Below are 24,226 nucleotides of genomic sequence, written 5' to 3' on the forward strand. Positions count from 1 at the left end.
TGGTGGTTAGATGTGTGCCAGGCACTCTCGTTCCAAAGTGGGTGAGACCTCAGCTCCTTTCTCAAGGAGCTTAAGGGTGGGAAACAGAGCTGTCAATCATTTAGAACAGGGGTCGGTAAGTGGAGGCTTGAAGCTTGCTGTGATTATAAGCGTCTAGGGTGGAAGATCAAGGAAACCTTGCTAGTGAGCAATGTTGTGGCTTTGCTGAAATAGCACTTGCCAGACAGAGGCACAGCAAGAATAGAGTCCTAGAGGAGCAAGTAGACAAGGGCGTGGAGAAGCCTTGGAGTTGAGCTGATAGCACCTGCAGCCAGATAAAGACTGAGCCAGATACATATCCCTGGCCAGCTTCAAGGACTTAAGAAGAGGTGGGCCTCCATCTGAGCTCTTCTGAAGACGTTGTTTTGTGTAGTAACAATGAACTGTCCTATTATGGTGTACTAGGTTCTGTTCTATGTGTATCAAGGGATTTTTATCTTTATTACCACCTAGGAAATAGGCACTAAAATTCTTTTCTAAAATGAGAAAACTAAATAGACAGGGGTTGCCCAGACTTAAACAGAGAGTGACAAGGGAGCTGATCTTTGACCTTAACTGTCCAGTTCTGAAGCCCTTGCCTGCCGCTAGCAGTAGCCCACATGATGCTTTTGGCTTCCTTGGCACACTCTGCTGGAATTCTAGACTAACCACACTCACTAGGCTCCGAGAGCGGTGAGTGTGGCCATTCTGCTCACAGTCCTACTTGTAAGTTTGAGATGAAAGTGCCTGTAGCATACTAACACACAACCAATGTGCAGTGTGGAGGGAGGCCTAAGAAGGGAAACGATGAGGCTTGGAGCTAGGGCAGTGTCAGTGTGCAGAGGTGTGGATGGGGCACTGGTCTGGGCTTGGTGACTGACCTGGCATGTGGATCTTGTCGTCGTATTCTTGTATCACTTCTGATTTCCAACCGAGATGCTGGAGAGGTGACTTGGCAGAAGAATCCGAGGAACAGGGCAGTTCACAGTGCTTGTCACAGAGCTCTTGAGTTCCTGGGAAGAACTATGTGGGCTCAGGATAAAAGTTAAAAGAGACTTCCTCAGAGATGGCTAAAATTAGAAGGGACAGTCTGGGGACAGAATTGCCCTGGGGTAGATGAGTAGCTGGATAGCCTTTGAGACTCTTCTCTCTTTGAAAATTCTCTAGTTTAAAGTAAATAAAACTTCTCCTGTTTCCCTTCCTAAACTGCCTGGATGGAAAAAAAAAGATAAAAATCAAAGTATTCAAGGACTGGAAAATATTGAGTCCAAATGCCTTGACTATAGATAAAGGACCGGAAGCCCGGAGGGTTACATGCCTCATCTGAGGACACACCCTCGAGGGAAAAGAAGACAGGGTCATGGCTTCTCCTCCTTAGGTCTCAGTAACATTTTGGGGGTTTGGTGTCCATGTGGGCAAGCCCCTGGTAGAAAGTGAGACAAAAGCAACAGAGATGTAGTGTTTGTCTCTAGGGAAGAGAGTATTAACAATAAGGGGTTCCTGTCACATGACAACCTAAGCCATTTATCAACCCGAGAGTGTGAATTTAAACATTTATGAATGGTTAGGGAGATAGCTCGAGGGGGACCATTTTATCTGCAAGCAGGGGGAGCTGAGTTCAAATATTTAGTACCTACATAACAAGCCGGTCATGGCTATACATGACTGTAGACCCAGCATTGGGGGACACATCCCAAAAGCTCACTGATCAGGCAGCCTAGCCCAAAGGGTGAGCTTCCTTTCAGGAGAGAAGCCCTCTCGCATGGCAATGAAGAGGAATAGGGTTAGTTCTATGCTGCGCAGCCCCCCCCCCCCAGAATGAGCATGAGCCTGTGTACTAAATGGCATGTGTACATCACACACCTGTACCACAGACGCACAGCGCTCACTTACACACGCACACATGCACACACGTGCACACATACCTGCACACACACGCACACACACTCTACAGTGATTTTTCTAAGCAGTATTCATGGCCAGACCATGCTCATGGTTTCTACTCGTTGTCTCTAATTCTCACGACCATAAGGTAGAGTTTTCACCTTGTTTCAAAAAGTCCCTAAGCGTAACCTTCTTCCAGAGATCAGGCCATTCTAACTTCAGACTCCACTGTCCTCCAGAACCGTTGATGTTCCGTATGTTTTCTTGAAGTCGTCTTTGTCTTTGCAGAGATTATGTACACATTGACATCTATAATTTTATTGATGTAATTTTATCTTCATTTTTTGTTTGTGTCCTCTATATATTTGCATGCATTGCCTAGTCATTAAGATGGTGATATATCTTACCAGCTTTTAAGAGGTACTTAAACACTTACTGAAAGAGCTCTCGTTCGTCACTTTATCCGTGGCATTTTGAAAGGTGCATTCTATACTGTAAGACCCGGCACCTGACTTGTGTGGGTGCAGTGTGGAGCGGTGAGAAGGAGCTCCTGGACCCCTCCTGATTGGTTATGACTTGTTTGCTTGCCCGGGCCCTCTGACAGAGTGCAGATTCGCTCCTAAGCAGAGACAGTCTGAGGCAGTCAGTAATGACTTCAAGCTTTGGCTTTTCTAACTAAACACTTATTTCCACTCCCCCCCACCCCCACCCCGGAAAAGCCTTGTTCTTATTTTCTGAGGGAATGAAGATCTTTGTGTGAAGAAGTGTCACCAAGTGTCTTACTCATCGGCATGTAAGCCATCTCTTAAGTGACAGTGGAAGTAAGGGTTCAACAGTTCAACATGCCTTTCACATTTGGAGACTCCTGAGTAATAAATAACCCCTGGCATTCAGCATCAGAGCAGCCAAAGGACTAGAATCTGGCACACGCTGCGCTCACGCACAGAGAAAAACTCAGGAAGGCAGAAGATTCACTCCAATTCTCTTTCTTCTCTTCATTTAGAAGAAAAAGCGTACCTTTTTCTAATTAAAGATTATGAACACCCAGAAACATCTGGCCTATATCACCACAGCAACCCTCCTAAAACGGCCTGCTTGTCTCCAGCGTGTCCTTTAAAAACCAAGTCTGTATGCAGCAGGCAGCGAGCTCTTCCTAGCTTGTAGGTCGGCCCCAGCCACTCACGTCACTGACATGTCACCATGGGTCTTTCATGATTCTTGAGGTCAAGTCCTGTGCAGTCACAGTTGCTGTGCTCCTGCCTGCAGTCTCCCCTGGCATCACAGAGCACTCAGAACTCCTTGCCTCTGTGTCTCTGAAGGGACTCTCTCGACCTGCGTAAAAGTCCATTCATTCTTCATGAGCTTTCTGCAGGTCCTGCTAAGACTGCATTTCGTTGGCTTCCACAGCCGTTATCCAGGTCTGGCCTTTTAATACTTGGCTATATTTTAATTTAGACAAACTGGAATCCCATTGGGCGAGGCTATTACTGCTCCATTTTGCTGGAGGCAAAAGGCTGTACCACTTGGTATCGCACGTAAAATTCCAATTACACATGTATTCTATGCTAGGTCATACAACTACACTTGTACCCACCTCTGTGACCCAATGGATTAGACCAAAAGCTGTCGTGATTATGTAGTGCTTCTTTTTACATATGTAAATCTGGTAGGAACTGCTCAATGTATGTGTTCTATACACATATAAAAATACACCTAGAAGATATACTAATGTATAGGCATATATAATATACACTTAAAAAATTCACTCAAGAAAGAATCTGGGGCTTTTTTTTTTTTTTTTTTGATACTCATGACGTCTCCCAAACATCCCAGGACTCACAGTGCTCAAGGACCTGGTAGACACACAGTGCTCAGGGACCTGGTAGACACACACAGTGCTCAGGGACCTGGTAGACACACACAGTGCTCAGGGGACCTGGTAGACACACACAGTGCTCAAGGACCTGGTAGACACACACAGTGCTCAGGGACCTGGTAGACACACACAGTGCTCAGGGGACCTGGTAGATACACACAGTGCTCAGGAACCTGGTAGACACACACAGTGCTCAGGGACCTGGTAGACACACACAGTGCTCAGGGGACCTGGCAGACACACACAGTGCTCAGGGGACCTGGTAGATACACACAGTGCTCAGGGACCTGGTAGACACACACAGTGCTCAGGGACCTGGTAGACACACACAGTGCTCAGGGGACCTGGTAGATACACACAGTGCCCACAGAGTAGCTGGGCCTCTGCCTTCACCATGAGATGCCAGAAGGATGGCACCACTGTGGACATTTGAGCCATTAAAAGTGGTCATTCTCATGTTTCCGATCCTGGGAAATCCTTCAGAAGTGATCATTTCCACATCCATTTCCTCTATTCATCCCACCACACACTATCTACTTTGTCAGTCTTAAGGCTAGTTGTAGTCATGGTACCTGAGTTTTCTGAATTTACAACACATACAGATCTATAAAAGCTGTTCATGCCAGATGTTGTAATAACCCCATTGCCCATTGGTTAACTTACAATAATCGGGAATTTTTTTTCTGTTTTCTTTTTCTGGTTGTCTTAAAACTCTTTTTTTTTTAAATTGGCTATTTTATTTATTTATTTTTCAAATGTTGTCCCCCTTCCTGGTTTCCCTTCTGCAGCTCACCCATTCCATCCCTCCTCCCCTTTGGCTCTGTGAGGGTCCTCCCTCACCCACCCACTCACTCCTGCCTCACCCCTCTAACAACCCCTACATTGGGGCATCAAGCCTCCACAGGACCAAGGGCCTTTCCTCCCATTGATGCCAGACAAGGTCATCCTCTGCTACATACGTGGCTGGAGCCATGGGTCCCTCCATGCGTACTCTTTGGTTGATAGTTTATTCCCTGGGAGCTCTGAGGTGTCCGGTTAGTTGATACTGTTTTTCTTCCTATGGGATTACAATACCCTTCAGCTCCTTCAGAGTCTGATTCCCATTTCAGAGGATGAGGACTCCGTCTCTGAACCGCAGAGAAAGAGGATGAAATCAGAGTCCCTGAGTCCAGAGCATGCAGATGCCTGCATCCTTTAAAGAAATGAAGAGACGGCATGGGACCCAGGGCAGGTCACTCTGTCAAAATCTGCAGGTGTTCTGTGTTCTAGAGACCTAGATCTGTCTCCTTTAAAAGGACAAAGAGGTGGCTTATCTATTTATTTTGTGAACATATGTGTGGCTGGGAGAGTGTGTGGAGGTCAGGGTGACGTCAGAACTTTTTAGTTGGGGGGGGGGGATGGCTGGTTCTCTCCTTATCCTAGAGATCATGTTTTCAAAATCGAAGTCAGGTTTTTGGGTTTGGTGGCAGACACCTTAACCTTCACAGCTATCTTGCTGGCCCAGACACTTTTTATTTATTTATTTATTTATTTATTTATAATTAACTACTTTCTTCTTGTGTGTGTATGACTGTGAGTGTGCAAGACAGAGGAGGAGCTGCATGAGTCAGGTCTCCTGCCACATGGGTCCTCAGAACTGAAGTGAAGGTGTCCAGCTTGCTGACAAGTCCCTTCCCACCACAGAGCCCTCTCCCAGCCTGCCCTCCCCCCCCCCCCCGCCCAGCCCCTCCTCCGGCTCTCCTAGCCCCTCCTCCGGCTCTCCTAGCCCCTCCTCCGGCTCTCCTAGCCCCTCCTCCGGCTCTCCTAGCCCCTCCTCCAGCTCTCCCAGGCTCCTCCCCGAGTTTTCCCAGCCCCTCCTCCCGGCTCTTCCAGACCCTCCCGAGCTCTCCCAGGCCCCTGTTTGTGCTCTTCTTGCCACGTCGTGCTCCTCTAAGGACACTGAAAACTGTTTAGTGTTCCCTAGGATCCAGGCCGTAATGCCAATGCTCTTGGCATAAATTCAGTCTCGAGAATTCTCTGCACTGTCAGGGAGTGGTGTGGGTGTTGCAGAGGGCTGTACACACTGCAGGCATTTTGGAGAAAATATCCTAACAGCTAAGGATGGAGAAATGGTCAGCTATCGGGTTAATGAAAAGAACAAACTCACAAAAGAAATAAATCCTTTCTTTAGGGAGAAGTGGAGGCAACACAAGGAGAATCCTTTAACAGCCTGAGATCTCACTAACAATTCTGTTAGTGCGCCTGCTTGGCTGCCATCTCAGGGGCCTGTTGCGAATTCCTTACTTGATATTATTAATGGTTAATGGGCACACCTGAAATCAAGCAATAATGCACCATTTGGATAATAGTTATATTAAATGACTCTTTTATACAACATCGAGCTTATCAGATTATCTCATCCTAATAATGACTACCTCGTCTTTTCCAATTTCCTAATCAAATGTTTCCTCATCATCCTGAAACACAGCCATTTCCAGACGCATCTGTTCTATACTCTCAGCTTCTGTGATGTCACACTGCCATGCTCCTGGGTCCCTCCATTCTCTCGGGCACTGAGACAAGAGGCCCATGTGCCTCTTTGAAAGCTAGTGATCACCAGACATTTGGTACAGAGAAATCGTGAGCCAAAGACACCACCAGGCTGAATTTATAGTGATGTAGAAATTTTTACAACAGGTTTCTCCCTAAAGTTTGGCAAATTCATCTTAGATGTTTCTCTACTTTCTGCTTCCATTTCTGAAACCTGTGAAGCCTAGTCTAAATGGCATTGCTTCAGTACAGAGGCAACCCACAGCAGGGACCGAAAGCAAAGGATGCAGTAAACATTTAGATATCCATAGGTGCTGCCTTAATTGGACTGATCAGAAGTATTGAGGGATCTGATGTGATGGCTCAGAAGTTAGGAGCATTTACTGTTCTTGCAGAGGACTCGGGTTCTGTTTCCAGCATTGACACAGTGACTTACAACCATCCACACTTTCATTTCCAGGGGACCTAACTCCCTCTTCTGGCCTCCACAGGTACTGCATGCACACAGTGAACATATATACAAGCAGGTAAAAATACCGATACAGATTTTTAAATAATTATGTTTAAAAGGAAGGATCAAGATTTCTGAGCATCACATAGTTTTTGTTTTTGTTTTTGATTTGACTGAATACCTGTAGCAGACGGAACAATGTAAGAAATGCTGAACAGTACACAGGGAGACAGATATTTTCTCTTTCTGGAATATTGAGCTGAAATGTTACCGTATCTACTGAGAAGGATGGATGGCACAATTCATCATTTTGAATTGTGTCAGTTCAAATCCTTATCTCTATGTTACATTGCTATCTCTCTTAGTTTCATACTATCTCTCTCTTCAGTCTATCTCTGTCTATGGTACTTTTAAAAGTCCCCTTTCTCCTGGAAGAAAAGGACAAAGCAGACTCACCCCTGGGCATCCACAACCCAGACTGCATTCTCCAGGTTCAGTTATCCACTAACGCCAGAGCCCATGGGCTTTGGTCCTCAAGCCTCCATTGCCTGGCTTGATGTCATAGACCACAGACAGTACGAGAGTCACGGAAGGAAGACCCGATCTTACAATGTATGACTATCCAACTTCTTTAATTAAAATGAAACCCAGTGTGGAGTCACCTGATCCTGTTTCCTGATGCTTAATACCAAACACAGGACAGAGTATTCGTGTATTGTCCCACGACGTTTAACAGAAGAAAACACATTGCATATTTTGGAACCTTAACACGAGAAGCCAATATTTAGCACACTGTATTTCCAATTAGTGAAGCAAGGAATGAATTCTTGCCCCGAAGACTAATGAATGATTTGGTTGCTGGTGGGTACTGTGATTTTTTTCCTTCTCTGGACTCCTGTGGTTGGAATGCCTTATAACATTTCAGAGCTGGAAAAGGTTTTTGGAAACCATTTGAATTTCTTAAAATATCTAAACTTCCCAGTAGAGAGCATCACTGGACACACTCAGCAAATGTTGGCTATGACCACAAACTAGTGGACCCTAGCATGTGATATGAGATGTCTGTGACAGCAGCAATCATTAACCTGCTTATAATTTGCAAGCTAAAGATGGAAATACAGCAGCAGATGCCTGATAAATTCTATAGTAGTAGCACATGTAAGGAGGAGGAGGAGGGAGAGGAAGAGGAAGAGGAGAGGAATGACCACCACCAAGTGTATCTGGGGAGGCTTCCTGGAAGCAGTGACTAAATTTGATATGAACCTTGAAAGAAGTCAGTGACTGTCATGAGGGGAAATCTCTTGCTGTACTTGGCGTGTTTATTTGTAAGACAGCATCACGCCATAAGAAATAAGTTTTTAAAGAGCAAAAAAAGTCTGGAAAGAGTTGGAATCTAGACTCTAGCAGCCAGCTGCCCTTCTCTGTACTGTGGCTCCTGCAGAGTCAAGGAACAGAGAGGAATCAAACGACCCTGCATTTGTGGATGCATCTAGGCGACATAAGGCTACTGCATTTCTCTGCTGCCAACTTCTGTGGCTTTGAAAAGACTTGCATTACTAATGGCCTTTAGACACGAAGGAAAGCGCATGTGTGCGGTGGGAATTCGCTGTATTTTACTGAACACTGCCACTCTCCACATAGCCTATGGGATGTGACTTTTCATAAAATCATAATGAATTTCTGCATTTGTCGAGCAGTTTCCAAACAGATGCACTCTGCTAGTCTAACAGAAACATTTAAAGCCCAGACCCCAAATATCAATAGCTTTTAGTATTGCAAATTAGTCTGTCTATTGGGTAAATAGGGCCATGTGGTTCTTGATTAAAAAGTAGCAAACAATTCTGCACGCGTGTTTTGTGTGTAACTGAAAGCAATTCTGCATGCGTGTTTCGTGTGTAACTGCCTGCCCGGAGCCTGAGGGTCCTGTGCTTCTTTTCAGAGCTTTAAGTTGAACGTAGACAGTCACTGTGCCCTCAAGGAAGCCGTGGAGGAAGAAGGACACCAACTTCTTGAGCTCGTTGCGTCTCACAAAGCAGGTAAATCCTCCTGAAATATTGCGGGTCTTTATGTCTCCAGACTATTAAGAATGAGGAAGCATTGCCGTAAATTACTGCATATATTCACTTCCTTATGTATTATTAATATTTACATTATCAGATTGACCTTCAAGATTTATAAATGTTTCATATACTGCATACAATGCTGTGGTACTTATAAGATGAAATACTGCCTCCAAACGGTCTGTTCATTTTATTTGGGGCTTGCCATCCGCCCGAGTTCCAATTGAAATCACACTCCTGAAAACTTCACGTTGACATGCTTTTTGATGTAGGAGCTCTGGAAGTAACATTGAGATAATGAATGAGAGCTGTTCTTATAGACACAATGCATACCCACTAGGGTGAACATAGACAGCATTTTGGGTTTGAGGCAGGCTGCCCATACACATCTGGTTATTTCCCTGCCAGTTCACTCATGTGGACGTTGGCCTGTTCTCTATAGGTCTTTGCATTAGCAGAGGCTTAGGCCTTCAACCAGTTCTTAGACCAATGTTGATGAATTTATGAAAAAATGCATTATGAACAAAAAGAAGTTGTCTTGTGTGGTTCCACTTATCCTGATAGTCAAAGACCACAAAACAGGGTGCGTTGAAGCTCCCCCACTCCCCCGCACTTACTATACAAACGGGAAAAGAACTGCATTAAGCAGATATGTTAATGCCAAATAGCAGTCTCTTGATTCTGGCCTATTTACTGTATTTCCAGTTGAATTACCTGTCTGTTTTCAGATATCTTTCTTTCTGATCATTAGGAAGTCTCCACGCAGATAAACCCAGGTCCTTATACTGGAGGTGTGAAGCTATAGCCTTAACGACATTTACACACCACGATCTGTTCCACTTTTATTGTTCACACCAAACCACCAAGTCTGCGTCAGTTTCTGCACGCGCTTGCCCTGTTTCTGTGTTGCTATGTCTTAGCATTGCCAGTCTCAGCTCTGGGTGGCAAGTGCCAGGCAATGGGAAGGTCGTTTAGAAGCATGTGTACGGCTTGAAGTAGCCACCCAGCTTTCTATGTCACAACCCGTAGCGGGGTAAAGATGCAGCCGGGCCCACAACTTGTGCTTTCCCCTCCTTTGGAGAAGGACTGAAGGACACGCTGAAGATGATTGCAAGTCAATGGAAGGAGCTGCAGAGGCAAATCAAACGGCAACACAGCTGGATTCTCAGAGCCCTGGACACCATCAAAGCCGAGATACTGGCTACTGATGTGTCTGTGGAGGACGAGGAGGGGACGGGGAGCCCCAAGGTAAGTGGCTTGAAGTTTGCCTTATTCCCTCTTATTCCTGTCTTCTTTTGAACTAGGCACCACTGAAGTTTTCTTTCCACCCCTAAGGCTCTTCTTTTCTAGTGGGTAAACTTTGTAACTCCTCTGTCTCTTTCTCTCTCCTTCCATATATATATATATATATATATATATATATATATATATATATATATATATATGTATGTATATATATATCTTGGCTGAAAACAAAACAAAAGGCGACAACTTTCAAGTTTTCTAGGAAGAGGTCTCTTTGTACAAAGTAGCAGAGCAGAAGGGGGACAGGATTCTCGGGGGGGGATAGGAAGAGGGGGGAGCATAAAACATTTAGTAAACAAAGCATAAAGCATCTTTAACATGAATAATCAGAATGGTTTTAAATTGTTTTGTTGCAACTATAAATCACTATAATCAGTGCAATCACTCAGCTCTGACATCCATTAGCCGCTTGGTTACAGCAAATTAACAAAGAAGAGAGAAAGTGATTCATTATCTCATTCCTGTTAATGACTATCAGATGCATTGCCTAATTAGGGGATGGTCATTGTAGTGGGAAGAAGGTCATGTGCTTTGCTACAAATCTTTTTGCTCAGAGTGTAACTTCTCCATAATGGCGCATGCACCGAATACAGCAAAGTATTTTTTAAAAACGACTATTGGCATGTTTTGATTATCCATTTTGGATTTACAAAATAGCCTGTGGAACATATGCCGCTGAACATTAAATGAGGCGCCTTTTAAGTCGGAACACTACGGTCGTAAAGGTATTCTTTGGATTTACAATGTCAAAAACAATTTTTATTAATCTGACATTTTCTTAACAGTTTCTCAATTTGTGAAAGGGACTCCAGAAATTAGTTGCCTGGTAGACTCAGGATCTGAACATATTGTAGCATGGGGGAGACAGATTGAAAAGTTCATAGTTTCTATTCCTGGCACGGACAGAGCGAGTAACACTCTCCAACCGCATTTCTTCAGCACGCGTGTGCACGAGCATTGTGCTCAGAGTGAGCTAGCACCCACTGTGCCCTCTGAGACTCAGACTTTTAATACAGGCAGAGCAGGAACCCAAGCCAGCCTCACAACATTGAGACCATGCAGCCTGTGAAAAGCCCAGGGGATTCCCTTTTATCTGTTGGGACCAGAATTGAACGGCAAGATCAGCCCAACTGGAACCTCTGTCGAAGAGGTCACATTTCAGGAAACACCTGAAGAAAGAGAGAGAGGTGCGTGGCACATGAGCACATATTTTAGGAAGTGACCTGATGGGAGGTTCAAAGCTGCAGCTAGCACCAGGGACCTGACTGTAGTCAGCAGATATCTGCTTGCAGAGGAAGCAGTTGATTGGCAGCGGCTTCACTGTGGAAGTGGAGCCGAAATGACAAGAAAGCACACAACTAAAATCTGGGTTGTGTTTTATTTATTTAACAGAAAAAGGAGCTGAGAGGTAGACTCATGGTAGAGTACTTGCCTAGCATACATGAGGACATAAGCAAGATTGCCAACACCACAAAACCAAACCAAAAGCTCTGTCATGTCCAATTCCCATTCACTGGATGCCCTCTATTCTGCCGTCACAGCAAACACTAAACACAGTCAAGAGACCCCAGAGAGGTTAACCAGTTTGCCTAAGGGCACACAGCCACTAAATCTCAGAGCTAAGGCTCAAGTCTGCACTTCCAGGCTTAGATCCCCTGTTCTCCCTCTCCACCGTCTGCTCCCTGCTGCCTGGGCTGTGTGCATGTAGAACTGTTAGAGAGGTGGAGCTTGTCAGGAGGGAGGGTTAGGATGCAAAAGAGACTGTACTATTAAAACGATGAAGGGAAACAGGTCGCAGGGCAGAAGAGACTCAGAAAAGTTGAGGGAGGGTTGCCATGAGCGAGTGACATACCACAGTGTAGTGGTCTGAGAAGGGTAAGCATCGAGGAGGAAGCTGTTGACTTGCTGTGTGTGTGTGTGTGTGTGTGTGTGTGTGTGTGTGTGTGTGTGACTAAGTGGGAAATAACCCTGGATTTCTGTGTAGATACATTCTCGGCTGTCTATAAGTCATGAGGCAGGGGTGGATGACTTACGTGAGTGAGGGTGGACATGATATACCACAGGGATCTCCAGAGACGTGCACCTCAGACTGATGGGAGAGCTGTGCTGTGGTTAGGCAAAGCTGGTCAACAGGACTGGGTTTCAGTCAGCTTGTTTCCTGAGCCAGAGAAATAGAGACAACACCTGCGTTCTCAGAAAGCCTCCTCCGAGCACAGGTCGGTCCTCACGTTCCTACAGGAACTCCTGTAAGAGGTGTACTGCCCCCCCCTCCCCAACACACACATATAATCAATGAATGGGAAGATGTCTGAGACATTGTTACTTAAATAGCAGACAGTACCAGCTAAAGTGCTTCAACAAGGATTGTATGATTAAACTGAGCTACATTTTATTCTGGCAAAATGTTCCATGGCCATTAGAGAGCAGTGTTTTAGAGAGGGCTTTGTAAAAAGTAGCTGATACCTCTATTTAGCTATGCATTTTAAAATAACTTTGACTTTTCTAAGTCTCTACTTTGACCAAGAACTACTATAAGAAGGGTAAAAAAGAGTAAGTATAAAGTGTAAGAGTTAAAAATTATTTAAAAGGCCAAATGAGGGACACAGTGCACTGGAAAGGGGCCCTGAAGTTAAGGATGAGAAGGGGACATGAATACCCTGGCCCATGATGATCCCTGTCCCTGTCCTGGTAAACAGAAGGAAAACCACAAACACTTGCGTTTGGGTCATTGCAGACGAGACAGTGTCCTGAGTTTCGTCAGCTTACGGAGAACAGACTTGTTCTTGGTAAGGCATTTCTGCTCTGTGGTACCTTCACGTCACCAATGTCACAAATGAAAACACTGACAGGAAGAGATTGTGTGTGTTGTCTGCACACGGAGAACCCAGGAGCTGCAGAGCCAGGTGATCTTCCCTGACAAACACAGCCATACTCAAGGACAGAGGTAAAATAAACGTCAGGTTAAGGATACAATGGGGGAAAGATCAGATTTCTCTTTTCCTATTTGTTTAATGTTTATGAATCGTTTCTTCTTAGACTTGGGACAAACTAAATTTCAAGGAGACAGACGTAGACTGCTTGAATTAAATGGCTGTCACTCACTACCGGGTGTCTTTGGGACCATTACCCAACTTCTCTGTGTCTCCTATTTCTCATTTGTAAAATGGAGGTAATGGGGCCACGGAGAAGCTCAGAGTGTGGAGGCATCCAGCCTGTTGGCCTGGGTTTAATCTCTGAGAGACACACGTGGTGGGATTCAAAAAGCTAACTGCCCCTCAATTGTTTTCTGCCCTCCACATGTGAACTGTAACATGCCTAAGTCATCTCCCCAACCCTCACAGAACATAATAACATTTTTAAAAAAATTTTGAAGGGGTAAAGATAATTTCTTCCTCAAATATCTGTCATCTTGGTTTAAAGAATGCTTACGATGAGCGGGTGTTCTGTGGAATACCCACAGTCCTAGCACTGCAGAGGCAGAGGCGTTAGGATCACTGAAGACTGTGGCCGACTGTCCACTAAATGAGCTTCAAGCCAGCAAGGACATAAATGCAGTATGCAGGACAGAGCCTTGCGCAGAGTAATTCCTAACCAGGCAAATGGAATGCAGAAGCCTTTGCCGTCTAATGACACAAAGAGACAAACGATCACAACGGATTTGATAAAATTCCAATAGGAACTGGAACAAGATGCTCTAAGTAGATGAGGGAGAAGCATCAAGGAAAGATACGGAAGGAGCGGACTCTTTAAAATAAAGACGGGAAGAAATTTGCCAGTGTGAAAACGATGGGCAGAGAGATTAGCATGTTCAAGACTCAGAAGTGTGAGATGGTTGGTGGGTCTGGAGCCCACGACCACTGCATAGATTATGCTTGCTTACCAGGATCTGCACTGTGGCTCCGGGTATGAAAAATTGATCCTGACTAATTAGCGATTGGAGCAATAAGACTCCAAGTCTGAAGGACACACATACATATTGCTTAAGAAATGTCTGCCATGTAGCATCAAGTAGCTTGAGCTGAAATAGGCCACACGAGAGCTCCCCTGGACTGAGAGATAGCCTCGGCGGCTTCCTGTCCCTGCCAGTAGTCTTCTTCCTATGTCGTGACCTTGCTCGGGTCGCTCACAAGTTGTGCCATGAAATGCAGCCCCAAACATGGCAGTTACGATTATCTGTTTCATCTGAGACCTAAGAGAGGAATGAAAATTAAAACATGATAAAAATAACTCCAGAATTCATCTTAGGTTTACTTCAGAAGCGACTGGGAGCCTGAGAAGCATAATAGGAAATCTAAGGAATATATCTAGGGGGTATTTTTCTTTTTTACCTTGTTTGAGAGACTGCGGGAAAGGGCTTGGTCTTAGAAATCTTGTAAAGGCAGAGAAGAGGACGCAATTCAAAGACTGTGGGAAATGTCTCCCCCAGGACTTGGCAGCATGCGTTATTTGTTGGATTTCATTTTTTTTAAAAGTGTTTTCCCAGGACTGCAAGATCTTTTATACCTGGAAATAGAGAATGTAACCCATCAGTTTTAGAACTACAACTTTAGCGTATGCATACAAGAATTTGAAATATGCTTGTGATTGTGTATTTTCAGAAAGACTGATAAAAGTTTATCAACTTAAACTAGAGGCTTAGTATTTTAATTGTTTTAGCGATGCGCAGTTGGACGATTTCAAAATATAGTGACTACCCAACGTTTTAACATGGTTTTGACCTTTCAAGGTAAAAGCCAGAATATCCTAAGGAAGAGAAAATTAATCCACATTGTCTCCTTTAAAATATCCTCGTCTGCCCTCTCTTTACTTTTCTCTTCTGAAGCTTGGCATCCATCAGGATGTAGAATCAGGGGCCAGGATCTCCCCCATGAGACTTACCCAGCTTTGTATCACTGAAAATATGCAACAACCGCCTCTCTGTCCTTTTAAAGGAGACAGATCTAGGTCTCTAGAACACAGAGCACCTGCAGATTTTGACAGTCCCATGCCGTCTCTTCATTTCCTTAAAGGATGCAGGCATCAGGATGCTCTGGACTTGGGGACTCTTATTTCATCCTCTTTCTCTGCGGTTCAGAGATGAAGTCCTCATCCTCTGAAATGGGAATCAGACTCTGAAGCTTGCCAAGACCATCAGCTCAACGCTAGCTGGAGAGCAAGCTCACAGGGGCCTTTACATATGCTTGCGAAGGCCTACAGATAAGAGTTTTAGGTCTGACTGGGATTGGGAGTTGTGTAGCTTTTGACTTAGGTAGTCAGTGGAAAGTTGAGTATTAACAGGCACTCTGGCATGTTTGCTTACCCGAAGTCCAAGTGCTAACCGAGTGCTTAGGCAAGTGAGTTGTGTAATTCTGCTTAATTAAAGAATGATATGAACTAGGGGACATGTTAAGAAGATGCTCTCTGCATGAGATGACGCCTTTGGGGCAATAGTGCAACACGATGCTGTGGTTCTGGGTTCTGGAATATGGGTCGATTCTGAATTTTTCAAAGCACCACTGAGACTAAGATTATCTCTGCACTAAGCTCTGTTCTAGCTAAGGGACATAGGTCATCAGTGTGTTCTTTACTATAAGTTCTTCATAAAGAGCATTGAGGTCATAAGCAGGAATCACATTTATATATTATCAGTTCCTGTACTGCTATACACTCATATTAAATTCTACTTGAGACCCCTCCTTTTTTACCTAAAACAAAGCAAAGCATAGGCACATAATGTCAAAAGGAACTAGAAGTGAGATAGTAGGATTAAATTGTATCCAACAAGGACAGAGAGACACCAGGCAATGGCCTAGCTGTTTATTTATTGAGTGCTGACAGGAAACTCTGCCCAGTGCTGAGCTGTACATGAGAGAGGACACGCTTTCCTGCTCAGCGGTCTTATCATTCATGTAAGCACAGAGTGTAATGGCTTGCCGAACGGGCTTCGGGCTATCTTAGATCTAGAATAATAGATCACCTAAGATTCAGATCATCTTAATTAGGATGTTGGCAGACTGAAATGGAATGGTGCTCTTGATGAAAGCAAACGAGGAAGAAGTGCACTCGCACATCTGCAGCCTCTACACAGCATCCAGCCGGCTCTCACAGCCCTCCCAACAGCCCTTCCCTGCTCCAGCGCAGTCATGATCCTGCTTTAGGACCTAGGGAGAGCTTCCTTCTCTTGTGGATTTGTCACCAGCCCCTCTTGTGTTCCCAGAAGAGGCAACTCTGTTTCGAAAACGCTTTATGGTTTTTTGAAAGTCAACAACAAAAGTGAGTTACTTCGTTGAAGACCAGCGTGGTTACTAAATATTGATTCAATCCAGTTTTACAAAAGGTTTCTCTAATTTCCTATTTTGCACATTATCAACCTGTGGCTCTGATGAGTTGACTGGGGAAAAGGATTATGAAAATAAACACAGCTAATGGTAGGTCAAAGGCCAAATAGTGGCCATCTCTATACATGAATAGAGATGAGTATATGTGAGTATAGTATAGTGCAGTGCAGTGTAGAGTAGTGTAGTGTAGTGTAGAGTAGTGCAGTGCAGTGCAGTGTAGTGCAGTGCAGCATAGTGCAGTGTTGTGTAGTTCAGTGCAGTGCAGTGGAATGTGGTATAGCTGATAAGACTACAGCTTAAGGTCTGTCTTCCCACTGTAGTTCTGTCACCGGTGACCATGACTAGAGAATAGAAATGTTTGCCTCAGCAAGAATTTGGGTGAAATTCTTTGGTGTATTTTACTGAAGTAAATAGGCATTTGACTTTTCCCTATCTGTTTACTGGTACCCAGAAGTTATAAAGATTCATGCTGTTGGCTACAAACTTAGAGTCCATAGAAAGCAGTCTTCTACTACCATACCCAAACCTCCCCTTTCTATTCATTATAAAGACAATATACAATAAACACAATAGAGAGATTTTTTTAATGCACACCAACTGTTGAAACTCTGTCATATATAAATACATACACAAAAAGTCAAGATACAAAATCGCTTCTAAAGATGCTTTCAAATGAATGAGTAGATTCTTTGAAAGTGTGAGACAATGGCCTCAGTGTGTCACTTACTCTTCTTTCTTGGGATGTGTTGTTTCTGTCAGGGGAGTGCTTGGCCAGCAAGAGCCTTACCTGCTGAGATCACCCTGCATTGTGTTGGCTCTTGTGTTTATCAAGTCACATAGGATTGCATATAAAACAGCGCTTTACAAGTACCCACCCTTAACACTTCACACTCCTGTTTAGCTGCTCTCACTCCCATAGTGGATAGCACTTCTATCCAGGGACATTAAGGGGTATTGAGATGGCCACCTTCTGCTCATCTCTCTCAGATACTTTTGAGAGATGGCCACTGAGTTGTGATGTGCCAGAACTCTTTCAGTCTTATTTCCCACTATCCTTAAATGAAAGGTAACACTTCTCAAAAAATGCTATATGTAGATGTGTATGTAGAGGTTTACTAACATATCACACAGACAGACAGACAGACAGGCACACATGTCTGCACGCAGGCACACACACACACACACACACACACACACACACACACACACACATTTATAGGGAGACGTTAACTGGATTGGAAGCACTCTAGTCCCAAGATCAAGGCCCAGTTCCACACAACTTTTAGGCCTTTCTTCACTGAACTTAGGCAACAGATTCTCATATTTATACTTGGTTGAGCATTGTCTCCTGGACTACGTAATTTGTGGACCTCAGTAAGTGAGAAAGAGCAGAAGAGGAAAAAAAACAAGCCCAAAGGAAAGACTCAGATAAATGTAACAAGAGAAGAAGAAGGGTGAAAGCAGGAGCCATTAATTCAGGGATATGCCACAGTCCCTGAAAGTCATTGTCTGAGCTTGGCTGTGGATGAGTCCTACCGTAGGCTGCCCATGCTCTCCTGTGGACATGGCCGGCCTTCCATAGACTGCCCACATGAGGCATGCGGCATCTCTGGTTTCTTACTTCTCTTGAGGGTAACCTCTCTCACATTTACTCCTTCACTCTGGACACCAAAGTCAAACAACCATCTTTATATTTGACATCATAGATATCATTGTTTGACCACCATGTGCTTTATTACATGTGTGTTAGTATTCATAGCAGCCTTACTATACTCTAGGTTCATGTGCAGCCTTTACCCCTTTCCCTCGCATAATTAAGATGCATACCAATATTCCATTCCCTATACCTTCTTGTTTTTCTTTACTTAAAATGTGTTTCCCTCCCTTTTCTCTGCCTCATTCATGGCTCTCATAGACCCTCTCTCTATAATGCTCTTATTCATCTGTAAAATCAATGAGTATTGACTGCAGTCTTTTAAGCTCCATGAATATAATTCTAAAGGGAGTGAGCCTAATTTCAATCTGATTATCTATGAGAAGACATTTACCCCACTTACAGAATATGGGTTTTATAGTAGTATCTAATATTCAGCTAAGTTAGAAGTCAGGAGATATTGGAGAACAGACATCCTAGGTAAAAAACAAACAAAACACAAGAAAGGGAAAATGTGAAGGACGTCCAGGAAAGGACAAGGAGAAGAGTTTCGCTCTTTTGAAACTGGAAAGCCCCTGTGTTCATGTGAAGGGAGAGGGGCCTTATGGAGGTTAAAGCTGAGATGCATTGTAGAGAGTTTAAGTAATAGGCGGAAGAGTTGTTGTACTCACATGAATGCTTCTGATGATTCAGTATGTCCATAGAAAAACAGATGGCTAAGGCCAGGTGGAAGAGAAAGGCTGTAAAGTCATTACAGAAGGCTTAGGAGCACACACTTGTAGTCCTGGGAGTTGGGAGACCAAGGTAGGAGAATCACAAGTTCAATGCCAACTGGGGCTACATGGCAAGACCCAATCTTATTGGTTATCAGACTATTACCTTTCCAGGGAACTTGTATTTAGATATGCAAAAGAACAACCTTAAAGTGTTCTTGCTGTCACCTCTTACCATCTCAAGAAGGACAAATGAGCACAGCACAATAAAAATTTGAGACTACATTCAGAAACTTTTATGTTATACAATTATAAATGATATATCCTTATAAATGCCTTACTGTATTGATGGCTATTGATAATCTTTACTGCCTTTAGTTTTAAAATTAAGCTTTATTATTATACGTGTATAGGAGAAAACAGGATATATAGAATTTGGTAATAAATGTGCAGTTTCAAAAAGCCCCTGTGAGGTCTTGAAATATATGCACCATGTTTAAAGAAGACTGCCATACAGTGATTCGGTGCAGGAGAGGAAGTTACTTAGGGGTGGGGATCTGCGAAGTTCAAGAAGGAATATGTGTCCTCTCCAATCAAAGAGATAGAATAGATGAATGTTGATGATAAAGTAAAGACAAAGACAATGGATTTAGGATGACGTCAAATACAGTGATTGGAGTCTCTGGAGAAATGATTGCCATAGAGAGCGGGCAGAGGGAGAGGCAGGTCTGGGAGAGCAGAGTAGGACCTGAGTCCCCTTCTGAGAGTTCGTGCCACGTCTATCCTGGCTAAGGTGAACTGCATTGATTGTTTATGCTGCAGTTTAATGGTTAATCATACACAGCCTTGTGACATCACCTTCATCTTGACGTTCTACTTATCTCTTTTATAGTCGGCTTTGAGAGTGAGGCCACCAACAGTGAAAACTCCTTGGAAGAGCAAGTTCATCTTAAAGTCTATTTGCCTCAGTTTACATAATGCTCCAGCGTACAGTATAGTTTATTTACATTTATCGGCTTAATATGCATTTTCTCCTTAATGCTGACGATGGAACTCCACTTTATCTTCGAATCTGTCACAATGCAATATTTATCCTAACTTTGTAAACAATGGCCCACTCTTTGATTTTCTCTGCTTCTCCCGTATTTCCGTTTCCTGTTGGTTTTCATTCTAAACAAAACAATCTTAAGTGAACCTTTAAGTGGTCATTTTACCTATTTTCCCAGTAAGTGGTAATTTATACTATAAAAGAGAAAATGCCCACAATTTTATTACTACCACTGAGCTTACTTAAGGCAAGGCCCTTTGGTTAATTATTGGAGTTGGTCACTCAGATTTCATATCTACTTCATTTTTAAGTTGTTTTAAAATGCTTGCTCAAATGGTATATTCTGTGTAACTTCCTTAAAATAAAAACCTAAAAGCATCTAAAAGGAATTAGTAACTGGCCAGCTCACTAGTTGATGAAATTTGTGGTCTTTGCTTTAAAGCTCTGTAACAAAGTTAGGTAAGATTGACCCTGAAAAGGTAGAGGTCTCTAAATTGACATAAATTCAAAGGGCAGAACTAGATCATGCCAGTATTTGAATGTCTAACAAAGTCTAATCTCTGACATATTATATTTGGTTCACTACAGTCTGTGTTCATAAATATATCCTTCTAGTAAATGACAAATGTGAGGTTTAGCTAACACAATAAAGTGTGTGTGCTTCTAGACCTTTATAGACTGCACACAGCTGGAGAGCTCTGCCCTGTATAATGACTGCAGGGTTCCTCTGTATAGCGTTTCTCTGGAACACACTCCACAGAGCAGCACATGCACACACATAAGCACTCGTGTGTTTTCCCAGCTTTGTTGGACTCACTTCCTTGCTGCCCTCCATTTGCTATGTCTTGTAGATGCCCGGACTTCATTCTACCATTAGGATTCCAGGCGAGGGATACTAAGCTTCAATGGATAGGTACATGTGGATAAAGTCTGTAAAACCATTCATTCCTAGCAAGAACTTCTGACCCAATTCTGAGGCCAGAAAGGAGTGTTGTTTCTTCAATATATTCAAACCTATAGTGTTTATTTGAGCCATCCAAATTAAAGGGCTGTGCATTTTTGAATTATAAGGAATTTTGAAACACTTCTTTGTTTCAACTCTTCTCACTTTGTTTTCAGTCTCAGTCCCTATGCATGCTCCCTCCCTCCCTCCCTCCCTCCCTCCCTCCCTCCCTCTCTCCCTCTCTCCCTCCCTCCTTCCTTTTCCCCCTCCTTCCCTTTCCCCCTCCCTGACCCACTGCCCCTTCCTCCCTTTCTTCTTCCTTTGCATCATGAGAATAACTGATCATAGTGTGTTATACTGCTGATTTTTTTTATTGATACATTCTATGACATCGCTGATCATGACTGTTGTAGGGAGGTGCCAGCCTGCTTGGCACATTTCAATTTCCCCATTATCCGAGACTTAGGATATTCTATACTTTGGTCTACTGTACACTTTGCAAGTGATTTTTCAGTGACACTCTTTTTAAAAAAAAACACTCCTTATTACTTTCCTTGACACAATATTCTAAGAACTATATATGCTTTTAAAAGGGAGCTTTCTGGCTCTCATTGCTCATCTCAATCATGCTCTTATATCACTGTCCTTTTTTTCTTTAAACTGAAGTTGACAAGAATAATATGAACAGAAAACAAATGTAGTTTTCAAAGTCTTCGTTGTATAGTATTGTTATATTTTATGTATTTTAGAATGAAATGAAATCATTTTTATTCCCTAATAAGTGGGCTTCGTGACTATTACTGTAATTCAGTCATTGGAAATTGCCTTTCTTTTTTATTGGAACGCTAAGAATCATTAACTGTTCAGTACAGGACAAAGAGAACAACAATGTGAATGAAGATATTCCGAGTAAGGGTAGCTCTGATGTCCTCAGTGTTTGTCCGCCTTCAGAGTTACTTTTGCATTTTGTCCGAGTGCAGAGTGGTTTGCAGTCGTATTCCTAAATCAGACCTTTGAGAAATGGCATATTCAATTGTTGTATGCAGATTATTTTAGTTTTAGTTGTGCACAAAAAGCTTAATGACAATCCTCCATTGGCTCATACACAAAATGGAAATGAGGAGAAGGAGTTTGAAGATGGAATCTCTTTGGAAATCCTGCATTTTAAGCAGATGTTCTCTTACAGCCTCCTGTCAATGAATGCCTTGAAATAGAAGCTCTTGGTTTATGTACTTTTCCAAGGCAATCAATAGTTCTTTCTTCCCATAAATAGTAAAATTGGTTATTAGGAAGTGTAGGCACACTTGTCCTCATAAAAGGGAAATGGGTTGAGCTTGTTGCACTAATGATTTAATCAGCAACAGCAACAGCAAATAACCCTTATTAAACTTAATACAGCAGGCCCTGCAGCCTGCGTGACATCCCATCTTCCTGACAGAACCACTTGTTCAGCCTTCATAGCCATCTTCTCTTGTGTGGTGTCATTCTAGGGAGGTGGATCACCTTCCTCCACCAGGAGGAATCATGGTTGAATCATGGTTGGTCTATCAAACTGACAAAACCATTCCTTTGCCATGACCAACCGTAATTGGTTTGAGTGCAACCAGCTGCCATACACTCATCTGGTCAGTGAACTCTGGAGAGCAGTCTCTACGATGCTCTGGAAAGATTTCCTTTCTAGTAGAAGACAAATAAGAAGAAAGGGCTCCCTGCAAACTCTAGGTGCTTTCCCCAGGGTGTGAAGCTGCTGCCTGCAGCTGCCTCCTGTAGCTGTTACTGTCACCTGAGTTGGATTGAGAAGTTGCACTCACTCCATGCCAAGGGTGGCAGAAGGGACGGGTGGTTCTTAATATCACCACATGGCTGAACCGACCAGGCCTGGAGGTAGCATGCCCTTGGCAATTTCATAATGTCCTTCTTGAGCCTACCATTAGTTGGAATTGGAGTCTTCATCAAGTAGACCTGACCCTGTGAACTAATCTCTAAATAAAACATTTGATCCTGATGGATAGTTTCAATGTGCAAATTTAGTTGCTATTTTTTTAAGCTAAACTTTACTCCTAGGTCCAGTGTATGAAACACAACCACCTACAAAGCTCACTGCTTCAGCAGGATGCAGCTCTGAGTGCATCCTCCCTGCTGGTCCTCCCTGTCCTGTTTGTAACACCACTCCCTCAGAATCCTCTTCTGTACCGCATGGCTTCACAACAGAGGTTCTTTAGGTCTCCCGTCTTCCTTCACCATAACTCTCTACAGATACCTCTCGTTTTCCAGACTGCCCAGTTGCCCTTTGAGCTCATTCTGCTCCCTGCATCTTTGTGCATGTTTCCTCCCTAACTCTCTCCTCACTGGCGCGCGCCGGTGCTGGGTTCTTGTTCAGCTCACATCTATGGCAATGTGACCCAGTTTATTTTCAGTGTCCCTGTTGCATTTATACCTCAGTTCTACACATCACATCTGCTCTCTGGATGTTATATTAGAGATGCTCTACGAGTTGCATAGTCCCTGAACAGGAAGACCATTTCTCGTTCTCCATTCTACATACTGCAAAGCAATGCTCAGCGTAATATATCTCTCAGGGAGTATATTTTAAAAGTGCTTGTTTGAATAAACAAGGATTTCATAACAGGAATCAAAATAGTAAGTTGTATTCATGCCCTTTCCATTCATCTTTAGCTATTTAAGTACTTATATGAAATTTGTAAGCTCTCTGAGGTCATAGAGAATGAAAGGACTGATTATACTTAATTAACATGGTGGAACATAGTCCGGTTATGTGAAAATCTGGAGATTTCAGTGCTAAATAGTCTCTAAGACGAAATGTCACATTTAAAATGGTACAAGTAAAGAAAAGCAACCTACAACACATATACTTGGAAATCTGTTTTTCTAAAACCATTTTTAAATGGAGTTATTTTATGAATTAGCTGACTAATTGTTAGCTGAGATTCTGGACTAATTAATTATGATTTAATAGTCAGTGTGGATAGCTAGTACTATCACCATACTTTTTAATGTTAATTTTTTTATCTAAATATTTAGTACTGAATGCCAAAAGGTAATAGTAAAACTATATAATATCAATAAAGTATAAAGTTTAGTGTTTATTATTTGTTTTCTGAGCCTCTGTAAGATTATCATTCCTTAACAGAATGCGAGAGTTACATTAAGTTTAATAAAAATGCCAAAAAGTTGGTGAAAGAGAGACTCGAGCATTGTGCAGCTATTTTTTTCTACTGTTTGATTGGCTGCTTCTCACTTTATAACTTTAATATGTCAGGCACGTCTCTCAGTGGCACATTGCAGTTGGAGACTTGATTTCTAGCTGGTGTGCTCTGGGTAGAGGACTAGATCTTGAAGCCCTCAGATCTAGCCAGTGGATTAATTTCTTGGCGAACCCATGTATTATAGCATTATTGGAAGATGGT

General features: G+C 43.1%; 1 protein-coding gene across 16 annotated transcripts in view; it reads left to right on the top strand.

Moving 5' to 3' along the window:
• Akap6 (A-kinase anchoring protein 6) overlaps positions 1-24,226 on the top strand; it is a 435,939-nt gene that overhangs the window by 228,283 nt on the left and 183,430 nt on the right. For 15 of the 16 annotated variants that reach the window (XM_085830363.1, XM_029484603.2, XM_029484604.2 and 12 more), the window contains 2 exons: positions 8,698-8,794; positions 9,900-10,066. In XM_085830363.1, coding sequence (XP_085686489.1) covers positions 8,698-8,794; positions 9,900-10,066 — 264 coding nt within the window. The remainder of the gene's footprint in view (positions 1-8,697; positions 8,795-9,899; positions 10,067-24,226) is intronic. The other variant, XM_021179349.3, reaches the window with a different exon arrangement.

This window comes from Mus caroli, unplaced genomic scaffold, assembly GCF_978045245.1.
Source record: "Mus caroli unplaced genomic scaffold, Mus_caroli_1 scaffold_14, whole genome shotgun sequence".
In the NCBI taxonomy this organism is placed as follows: domain Eukaryota; kingdom Metazoa; phylum Chordata; class Mammalia; order Rodentia; family Muridae; genus Mus; species Mus caroli.